This window comes from Dendronephthya gigantea, unplaced genomic scaffold, assembly GCF_004324835.1.
Source record: "Dendronephthya gigantea isolate DGI-Jeju-01 unplaced genomic scaffold, DenGig_1.0 000023F, whole genome shotgun sequence".
In the NCBI taxonomy this organism is placed as follows: domain Eukaryota; kingdom Metazoa; phylum Cnidaria; class Anthozoa; order Malacalcyonacea; family Nephtheidae; genus Dendronephthya; species Dendronephthya gigantea.
Window position 1 is genome coordinate 1,559,000 of NW_021163033.1, and position 11,487 is coordinate 1,570,486.

The 11,487-nt window shown below is 38.1% G+C and overlaps 2 protein-coding genes across 2 annotated transcripts; both read left to right on the forward strand.

Annotated features, from left to right (window-relative positions):
- The first annotated feature begins 1,510 nt into the window (after positions 1-1,510).
- Positions 1,511-4,620, forward strand: LOC114522531 (putative histone-lysine N-methyltransferase PRDM6). The gene is made up of 6 exons (XM_028543238.1): positions 1,511-1,626; positions 2,510-2,693; positions 2,948-3,141; positions 3,237-3,504; positions 3,701-3,756; positions 3,931-4,620. The coding sequence occupies exons 1-6, from the start codon at positions 1,606-1,608 to the stop codon at positions 4,330-4,332; spliced, it is 1,125 nt and encodes a 374-aa protein (XP_028399039.1). The 5' UTR covers positions 1,511-1,605; the 3' UTR covers positions 4,333-4,620.
- Positions 4,621-7,872: 3,252 nt separating this feature from the next.
- On the forward strand, positions 7,873-10,239 carry LOC114522732. The gene is made up of 4 exons (XM_028543474.1): positions 7,873-8,673; positions 8,873-9,683; positions 9,945-10,151; positions 10,226-10,239. The coding sequence occupies exons 2-4, from the start codon at positions 9,314-9,316 to the stop codon at positions 10,237-10,239; spliced, it is 591 nt and encodes a 196-aa protein (XP_028399275.1). The 5' UTR covers positions 7,873-8,673; positions 8,873-9,313.
- Positions 10,240-11,487: the final 1,248 nt, after the last annotated feature.

Consider the following 11,487-nt stretch of genomic DNA (forward strand, 5'->3'; position numbering starts at 1 on the left):
GTAGCCAGCCTGACGATTTTGTCCCGCTATGTAAATTTCGAGTTATTATAATTAGTCTTTAGAAATCTATTGTTTTCACAGCCAGTGAACAGCAAAATATTAGCATAGCGGGACAAATCGACAGGCTGGCTACTGTCTACCAAGAAGAGAAAGAATTGTTTATCATTCCTAATCTTAACCTAAACAAAATATCATGCAAGTTAAGATGATATTTGAGAGATAGTATTCAAAACTACAAGTTAATGTCATCAACTCTAGGAGAGTTTACTGTTTAAACAGCCGGAATTAAGAAAGTTTACACGTATTTATACTCACATATAGTATATATTTTACCCAATCACATCAAATTAGTATTATTCTTCTTGTAGTGAAATATTTACACATTTCTTTGCGAAATATATTGAGCTTTAAGCAATCAGGTTAAACACTGAGTTGAAAAACTTAGCATGAACTTCCACTTGCGAAGAAAGCCGGAATTTGCTAAGCTTTATAATCAATGAATTCGTTTAACTTGACTGATTTCAATTCATATGAAGATATGCAAATATTTCGTAAACGATTTAGCAAATTAAAATCGAGCTTTTTTTTTCCAAATTCTGAAAGAAAACATGAAAACATTTCGCAGTCGAAACATTCTCTACATCTTGAAATCGACCTATGGCTATGAAATGTCTTATTTTTACAAAATTATTATATCTATTAAATATTTTATCATATCAATCAAATATCATAATTTTATGATATTCGACGAGCCTTTTTAGGCAAACAAATGCCCAGTGATTCAGTGGCGTAGCTATCCTGACGATTTGTCCCGCAATGCTAATATTTGGTGTTCATTGACTGTGAAATCAACAAATTTCTAAAGACATGCATGAATAATTATAACTCGAAATTTACATAGCAGGACAAAGTTGTCAGGCTGGCAACGCCACTGAGCTGATTTAAGCGAACATCCGCGCGTCTTATAAAGACACCGAATTTAAGTGTATTTGCCATGTAATACACTACACTTAGTCAGTTACCACCGCTATAAATTTGGTTTAGCGTTGGACAATCGTATTACGTTCTATGCACGAGCGAGTGATATAAATATCAATAGGACGCGATAACTCATTAAGAATTTGCCCAACAATAAACGCACATCTAAGTTTGCGCGCTATGTCTGCGTTGGAGGAATACAAACATTCTCAGTGAATCTTCTTTTAAATAACCCAATTTACAGCCATTTCTCCAAACTTTACGTAAATGTCACCGACCGTGATTTTCGCCCGTTAAGACTAAGTAATTTCGATGTGTCATTTGAAATCATTCATCAGAGTGTATAATTCTTTGTATAGTTTTTGTTTTGCGACAAACGTAAAGAAATTATGTTTTTGCAGGTCAATTTTGGCGGTTGTTTTTTCTGCGGCAGGTAGTTAATAGTTTTTTAACCAAAACACAGTACGCCGAAAAAACAAAACGTGCCGTTTGTTTTTAAACATTTAGGTGTTTTTTGCAAGTCGGCGTTACTGACGGCTGAAACTTTGTGTTTACACATGCAATACTTGCCTGTGTCGGAAAGACATCACTAGCTGAATAGCCTGTCGTGTTTTGTGTTTCATAACGATGGAGTGCAAACGAGATGAGGTTAGTATCGAGAAAGCTTTTCCTAAATCCTTGTTAACGATTCATATTATAAATATAGTTGCTTGTTTTGTTTTAATATTCAGGATATCCGGGTTTATTTGATATAGCTGTGCATGTCCATTTTAAATTGCTTTCATGTATGTAACGTTTCTAGCCTATATTGTGAAATGTGGAGTGATTACAATAACATATAGAAAGCTATCTGTAAAAACAAGTGTTGTTTCATCAAGGAGACGCAAAGTTACCTGGTCATTACAGGCCTAATTAATAGAGCCTTATATTTGACACCAAATTCCATCACGTATCTTCAAATAGAGCAGACAAAACTATCCACGTAAACTTAAGTTCCTTTGAAGTATTTTTCAATTATTCCATGTTTGTTATGTTCTTAAGATCCTAGAAACCCGCTATCTCAGCGGAGATTTGGACGATGTCCAAAATTTGTCATCCACGCATATATCAACCTAATACCCACAGCTATAAAATACCAACCTAATACCCACGGCTAATAATGTTGACTTGAATACTAATTTCTACGTTTGAATGCAATTCAGAAACTACTTCACAACATGAATGCGAATAGCATTATTACTGACACTTAGCTATTTAAATGTACAAACGAACAGAGTTCACACTTTCCCAATTATTATTTACCATTTAGAAGAGTATCGTATACTGTCCCAGGAAACATTCTTGTATATCACTATATCACTAGAACGCGAAAATCCTTCACATAAACTGGTTGAGATTATTTTGCATTCAAGAAAGAAAAGACAAATTTCGCTCGATGTTCAAGAACGATTGGAAGCGCTACAGAGATTTCAGTTTTTAGTCTTCACGAATGCAAAAGCTTGATGTCGACATATTTATCTTTCTGTTTTAGAAAAGAAAACGGCATTCTCCAAAATCTGCATGCTCGCCATCAGTTCAATCACCAAGCATCAACGACAATGCCGCCGGCTCGCCAAAGCGACCTCGAAATGACCGCGAAGATGAAATGTTTTCATCTCAACTGCTAGAATTTTATCTGTACGGAAGAAGTTCAAAGCTTGTTCAGCCATTGAAAGGTAAACAAATTGATAAACTGCTACAGTAAAAATGTTTGTTATATAGGTGCTGTGTATCTTAAATGTGATTGGCTCATTCGTAGTCACATGACTTTAAACAAATGCAATGTTTTCCGCCAATAAGTGAAAAATTGTTGCCCGCTGCCAAATTCTTAGTACTCAGCTATGTATAGTTGAAATGATTATGTTACCCGACGAACAACGTTAACAAAGACCTGGTGCACTATCATTGTGTGTGTCTCTTTCTGTTACAGAAGGAGTTAAAGAAATCAAAGATGTAAAATATCCCCCCGGGATGTTTCCCTGCGTATCCACCATACCCGGGAGTAGTTTTGGCGTGTATTGTTCGAGATTCATCCCAGTTGGAACTTGGATCGGACCTTTCGAGGGAGAGGTGGTTAGACCCGAGGAACTAACTGCCGACCGGGACAATGGACACATGTGGGAGGTATAAGCGTCTATAATTGTAGACTATATGTACTGATTATATATAGTTCTTGTGCGATAAAGTGAAATTATTATTGAAAATTCGCCCTCCTGTAGATCTACAAAGATGGCAAGCTTAGTCATTATGTCGATGGCAACGATGCGAAATTTTCAAACTGGATGAGCATGATTCAGTGCGCCCGACATAAAGAGGAACAGAACATGACTGTGTTTCAATACGCTGGAAATCTGTACTACCGTGCATTTAGAGATATCGTGCCGTACACGGAACTGTTGGTGTGGTATGACGATAGATATTCTGACAGCATGGATATAGAGCGAATATCCATGGCTGGTACTGAAGCTGTTCCACCCATGGTGCCAGGTAAAATATTATTCCCGAATCGCTCTTATGATTTTGAAGCAATGCCACGACTTCATTTTATCCTGTCCAAACGCCTTTCGAAGCGAAAATATGTAATCGCACAGCTCAATTAGTCGTACATGATCCTGCGCATGAGATAGATAATAATCGAATCGCGGAAAAAAGTATTAAAAACTCTTTTTTTCGATCTTTTCAGCTATCCATGGTTACGAAAAAGGTTACCGACGTACAGAGATGGAAAAGATTGATCAGGTAAATGTCCAAAAAAATTGGCAATTTTGCATTGTGATGCTAACAAAATGAAATTCGCTGAAGGGAGCAATTTAAAACAAATCAATCAAGCAATCCTCCAATTCCATCATTGATCAATCAATCAATCGATTCATCAATCAATCGATTGATCAATCAATCGGTTAATCTGTTTAGATTGGCGAGGTACAAGCAAGCGAATATTTTGGCTTAAGTTCGTTCAACGAGACGCATATTTGGCGATGTGGTCAATGTGAACAGACATTCAGTCAGCGTATAGCGTTACAAATGCATGTCTGCGATAAAACGCCCGAGAAGCCTTTCCAATGCGGTCAATGCACAGCCTCGTTTTCGAATCCTGATGAGCTTCGGGGTCACGTGGTCGATCACGTCAGTGACAAGCCGTTCAAATGCGGATACTGCGGGCGCACGTTCAGCGGCTCAACGACACTCAGTAATCATATCAGGACGCACACGGGAGAACGGCCATTCAAATGTCGAAAATGCGGAAAGAGCTTCAGTCAGTCAACGCAACTCAGCAGACATCAGAAATCACTTGAGAATTGTGTGGAAAAATGAGTTGTTTCTGTATAGCTATTATGTCTAAATGAATTGGCCATATCAAGTTGGCTTGAACCACCTCTACAGTTACGCACGTGGCCTAATTATAGGAGTATGGGGGGGAGGGGGCTGGAACGAGGCAGGGAATTCAAAGTTCCTTGTTCCCTGAAAGTTAATGTGATAATGAAGACCTTTAGTTTGAGTTGAAGGGAGAGAGGGGTATTAACTAGTGTCACTACAGTCGAGATAGTTACCTATAGAATTACTTATATATTCACCTCAGTAATATGAACACGGAGTGTCAAAACAGGGATTTAATTAAACTATTAATAAAACAAGTTCAAATATGATGTATAAATTAACAGATTACGTCCTCCCTGAACTATTCAGTTCCACGACAAAACCAAACAGGCAAGCTTACCTACATTCATTTATCCAATTCGCAATCATAATCATATATGCTAAAATTTATGCACTTCAATTCCAGTAGAACTGGTTCAACAGGATCAGGTAACTTTGGTAATGCATTAGATTCGTCACATAGGACAGTGCTTGGAGTATGTTTTGTATCATTTTTGAGCGATTTTGAACTTCTGTCTGACTGAGAAATGGTTGATGAACTTAACACGTTTCCACTTTGTGGAGCAGAATTTTCCTCATCATCAAATTTGTTTGAGGGATGTTCGTGTATAACTGGGAACACATTTTGATTTTCGGTGTTGTTGGGGGAACATGATTCGGCTTTGAGTTCATGTATACTCCGTAGCTCATGGGTGATATGAAAAATTTGTGAATCATAGGTGATATCAGCTTCAGTTGGTGTTAGCTCAGGTGATTGAGGGGTATCCGCAAGCATATGTTCATCGATTACAAGGATGTCAGGGGATTTCACAGTATCATCGTGGATATCTACATCACGTTTCACTGCTGGTAGTAACGAAGGTAAGTTGATATTGCTGGGGGTAAGTACAGGCTGATGATCAGATTTAACAGCAGAAAAACAATTCGAGGTATTTAGGATTGGTAGTTCGTGGATAACTGGGGATATATTTGGACTATTTTGAGGCACCTCGTTCGAATCTCCCGAATTGTTGGAACTCAGGGATGAATAGCTGGACGCCCGGGACGATACATGTTTTCGATGGTGTTTAGTGGATAAATATTGATCTTCGTCCGTGTTTGGAGCTGTTCGATCTTCTTGTGAACTGTTATACCCCCCAGCTCGATAAAAACTCGTTGCTTGCTTAAGATGTCTACTGAACTTTGGCTCAGGCGTCACGAAGTATTCCGCCCTTTCCAGCAAAGATACCTCGTCATCAGAGTTCCTCAAATCGCATATCATCCTTGGTATTCTATTGCTCAGATCTTTATTCACCTTTCGTCGACAAACCTCGCAAAATCTTGGCCCAATTGACTCGCAAAAACAGCGTCGCTGCATCGACAAATTCGGTTCATCGCTTAGGGTTGTAAAGCACGGCGTTAGCCAGTCTAGTTGTGCTTTTTCGGTGGTTTTAAGCCGCTCGTGAATTTCCTTGTTAAGAATAGAAATCCCTAATTTTTCAGTGAATTCCCTTCGCCATGCATTTTTTCTTTCCTCTGGATTCTTGGCTGCTTCTGAACAATTCCTTGACGGGTTATCTTCGACGTCTGCCAATGGCAGGTTAACATAGTCGAATGAATATTTGCCATTGTATATTCGCCTTCGACATTTGCCGTCAGTATTGCCAGTGGCAGCACGTTTACAAATTGTCGACGACATACAATAGACCGATATCATTGAAGAAAGATGGCGTCAGAACTCACAGCTAGCCACAATGGCGTCTAGGTTGAATACAGTTCGTTTAATGAAGTTCATTCACGTTAGATTACCTGATAAATGTCACGAATTTTGCCAATTTTCCCTTCGTTACGTCCTTGCCAACGCTTTGTAAACAGACAAGTATTAAGAGCACTGTTTAATTGTAAGCGGCTCGGATTACAGGATTTGTGTGCGGTTCATATTACAACGGCAGGCATATTACAAATCAATTTTGAATGTCAACAGTGTGATTGACAAGAGAGGAAAATATATGCGTAGCCGTTTCAGTCTCCTTTTGAGGCATGTCGATTGTCGTATATACTTTGAGGTCCAAAAAAATATACTGGTTTAAGAACACACTACGTAATTTCCCGAAAGAGCGTTAGGCCGTAGGATGAGCATCCAAAAGATGCTTAGAAACGGATTTTTTACCAATTAGCATTAAGAAGTGATAGAATAGAGAAACCCATGGCCATGATTTGCTTATCTTATTGGGTCTTATTGTGCGCATTGCTGGATCGCAATAAATCCTCTTATTTATGAGATATTTGATAAAAAATTACTGGCATTTTGGAAACGTTGTTCTAGTCGGAAATGAAACCACAAGAAAATCAAGCACTTAGCTAATGTGTACGGCAAAACGACAAGGCGTTGTTCTTGGCGATGGACACCGTGGCCCTTTTACGAATTAAAAAACTTTATCACTCTATTGTACAAACACTATTTTGTACTCTAAAAATTTTGGTACTTTAAATACCTCGTGATGAGATGTAGAAAACGTAGAATAATAGTACAAAAAAAACTTTATCTAAACGGAAACATTGAAGTGATTGAACCGCAGATGAGTACGTATTGATAACGTTTTAGCCCATCAATGAAAACGTTTAAACAGAATCTATGTTTATCGATTTGATTTTCAAAAACCGGCATACATGGCATGCATACAAAGTAAATTGCTATTTTACCCCGTTGTTGATTAAGAGCATGTTGTAACCTGGACGTTAGCCTTTGGACCATGGATCATGACGATTTCATAACGACGGTTACAAACTGAATTAAATAACTGAATTAATGTTTTGAAAAGACAATCTATACATATTGAACTAGCTTTAACTGTTTAAATACTTTAAATTTGTTCCCATGGCCCACCCCCACCTCCCCTACCTCTATTGAGAAGAGCAGGCATAAATATGCAAATTTATTTCGTGAGGTATGAAACATTGCTTTGTGATTGGTCAATTCTTTCCCCGCTCAAATTTGTCTTCTCACGGCGAAGAAACAAAACATTGAACAATGCAGGCTTTGCTTGCAATAATGTTTTTGTTAAAACTGGATTTTGACTTGCTTGAACAGCACTTAAATCAGTTAAATGTCTGTGTGGATGTTCCTAAGTATGAATTTAGCGACGATGCAAGGTAGGAAGCTCTAAATTTTGTTGTGAACGAGCGTAAATTCGCGACCGGCGGAGTAAATTTATTCTACCACGAGGTTGAGAAGTCGCAATATAATAATGCAAATAAACAAGCGAAGGCTTATAGTTTTGAGGGCTAATTTTGCTGGGGAATTCTCAGTGGGGAAAACATATAATATTTAGTAGATAACGTTTTAAGTTTTGGGGATGGTAATCATGTAAAAAATCACAGCTTCATTTTGATCCGATAAGACGTTTTATGCTCAGTTTACGGGCTGTTTACATGGCCCGCTTTAATAGCAGAGGTTTAACGAAGAGGTTTTAGGCCGTAGGATGAGCATCCAAAAGATGCTTAGAAAACGGATTCCGTTGCACCCCTCGTGGAACTACATAATTTTCACATGAATCAATAGATAAAAATTTACTTTATCAGAATCCGTTGTTCCCCAAGCGAAACAGGTGCACAATTGGGAGAACAATCCCTCCAAAGTTTTATATATTCGCGCTTCGAAATATTCGAACCGCCATTGTTTTAGTAGCAAATACGCATGCGCTTGTCAGCCAAACTCGCACTGCGCACGCGCATAAGCACACACATGCTTCAAAGTGGAAACACGCTTAGTTATGCAAAACAATCATGGCTGAAAATATTTATAAAACTCGAATATCCTCATGTTTTATTCATTTTGTTGGCGTTACGGAGCAACTTTGCAAAGTTACACGCCAAGGGCTTAAGAAATGTCTTGAGTGTAGGTCTAAATGGGCCAAACTTAAATGTCAACAAGCTGAAATAGCTAAGAAATCGTACGAGAACATCGATGACGGATCTGTCAATTCATACATGGAGAACAGGAGAAGAACCCTGACAGCATTAACTTAGAATGGTACCATCGTATGAAATGCTGGAAGAGATTTTCTGATGAAGAGAATATCCGTAGACAACAGCGAAAAGAAGAAAAAGGAGAAGGAACTAGCTCTAAAACTGTAACTTCTACCGAAGAACTACATGTGGAAGTGGAACCAATAGAACCAAGACGAAAAATTACACGCCAATCAGTCGCAGGCGTTAATAAGACCTTGCCTAAAAGAAACGAGTCCAGAGATATGTATTGTTTGTGGAAGAGACGCCTCTTGGTCCTCACTAGACAAGGTATGGTCATTTTGATAGATATAATTATACTAGTGCAATAGTGCAATGTGTACTAGTAGCACAGCATTCTCGAGTTTGGTTTTAAAATATCTTGAATTGTGGTCAATTAAGTTTATTTAGGGTAAAATAGTTTTTAATGCTACAAACATCCAACTGTGTTATTAGCAGATATTTAGTTTAATAGTTTTGTTCACACCAGGTAACTAAGAAGAGAAAAAGAACCCCACTCATGTTGGCAGAAATAATTGATGCTGGTCTTCTACGTACAGCTGCCGAGAGAAAGAATGATGAACGGATACTTGTGCAAATCCGGGGGAAAGACTGTGTAGCACTGGAAGTCCCCTATCACAAAGTTTGCTACTGCAATTATACAAAATTTCTCACCAGAGAGACAAAGAAGCAATTGGAGATTGAAAGATCTACATCAGTGTACGAGAAGTCTTATGATGTCTTCTGTAAGAAAGTAATCGAGACTGAGGTCATTGCAAATAAGCAAATAAGGTATATGAAAGATTTGCTGGAGAAATTTGTTGTCATTGCTAAGGACACCGAGAATGTGGATGCATCTAAATATAGAGCTTTTAAACTCAAGCAACAACTGATGAAAAGTTATCCCCAACTTGTGTTCTAAGTACCGAAAATGAGAAATGTTAGTGAGATTGTATATGTGGAAAATTTGGATTCTTCCGAATTGGTTGAGGAACATATGTCAAACAAGTCAGAAAACAACGATGAAGACTTTGATGAAGAGAGCTACACCGGTACCATTGATGATGATGATCTGAATTCCAACACAGAAACTGAGGAAAATTCGAGAGTCAATGAGTTACAAATTCTATACAATGCTGCATTGATTCTTCGCCAAAAGGTCCAAGATATACCAAAACTGAATCTTCGTTGGCCACCATTGGCATCTGATTTGACAATGGATAATGTGCAAAAAGTGGTTCCATGTGAACTTTTTAATGTCTCGGCTTGGACTTGTGGATTCTCTTCAGAGCCAACTTTAAGTGAGTACGTGCCAATTGAGGGCAAGAACAATGCCAAACTAACATTAATTGTACAAGACCTTCTGAATTTAGCATCTGGGGGAAGGAATCCTACACCCAAGAGCATAGCACTTGCCATGGCACTTAGACAACTGACAGGTTCAGCCTCAGTGATTTTTCTATTGAGTGGCTTTGGACATTGCATGTCACACTCATTTGTATTGTGCCATGAAACTGCCCTTGCACAGATGAATATATCCAATGATTCTGCTATTCCTCCAGGCTTTGTTAGTGATGTTCCAACTACTCTTGCATGGGATAATGATGATTTCTCAGAAGAAACTAGATCTGGCAAAGGGACAACTCACATCACTGGGGGCATTATCATTCAAAGGGAACAAAGTGCAAGTACTGAGTTACAGAAACGGGATAGCATTCCAAGGCTATATTTAAGCGAAATATTTAACTTGTTTCTTGATTGTGTGAGTTGTATGTATATATATATTCTCCATCCTGTTTGATACAGGTGGGTTTTTTACCTCACAATTTTTTATTGAATTAAGTTGTTAATAAGTAGAATTATACGTTAAAACGGTATTTTGAAACAATAGCCAATGAATTGAAGTGATTTAGCATATGAGCAAGCAAAATGTACAATGTGTTTTAACAATATTTAATGTGTGTGTATTTATTCGTTAATATTACAAGGTTTGATCTTTATTCCGTGATTTTATTTTGTTATTTTTACACGGGAAATCGGGGAAAACCCACAGGGAAAATCCATTTTTCCTGTCTGCGCGTGCGCAGTGCGAGTTTGGCTGAATGGCTGACATGCGCATGCGTATTTGCTACTAAAACAATGGCGGTTCGAATATTTCGAAGCGCGAATATAGCAAACTTTGGAGGGATTTTTTTCCCAATTGTGCACCTGTTTCACTTGGGGAGCGACGGATTCTGATAAAGTAAGTTTTTATCTATTGATTCATGTGAAAATTATGTAGTTCCACGAGGGGTGCAACGGAATTGCATCTTTTGGATGCTCATCCTACGGCCTATTTAGGGTGAGATGACTTTGAGGTGTTAAAATGTGTATAATTATAACATGATCCTGGAAGTCGTGTAGTCGTAACAACAATAAGCGGGCTCATGTGAATAACCCCTTAAACTATAGTGTAAACGAGATTTGTAAACAGTTGAAACGCATTGCGGTATAACGGCCGTTCCTGAATATTATTAACTGTAATAATTTATAAACATTATTGAACTAAATGCATGCTAATAATTGCAAGCAAACTGAGAAACTGAGTCGCCTCAGATGTCAGTGCTCGAGAAGAATCGGTTCGCTGTTCACTGAATTCTAAAGTAAACCGTAGCATGCAGGTCTTGTTATCTTCGTTGTGCAGAGATATTTTGCCGAGATAACTCTCACTCCAGGGGCCGGTTGTTCGTACGGCGTTTAGCTTAAACGGTGGATAAGCCAAAGTTTAAAATCAATCTTATATACATTTTGTGAATGACTGAAACTATATCTTATGCATTAAATCTGTTCTTCAATTGAAAATTAAATTATTTATATCGAAACATTTCAGCAGTTGGTTCAATAAAATAAATACTGATAATTTTGTTTTCCATTTTTGACTTATCCATCGTGCTAAACGCCTTTCGAACAACCCACCCCAAGGTTCTAATTTTCGTGCCCCATATTCGCGTGCCTCTGTTGGTTCATCAACAATATGTAAAGCTCGGTTTTTGAAACACAGTATTTCAAAACAAGTCGCGAAACAGCAATTCTACTTTGACAGTACCGCATTTATTCGATTGAGCG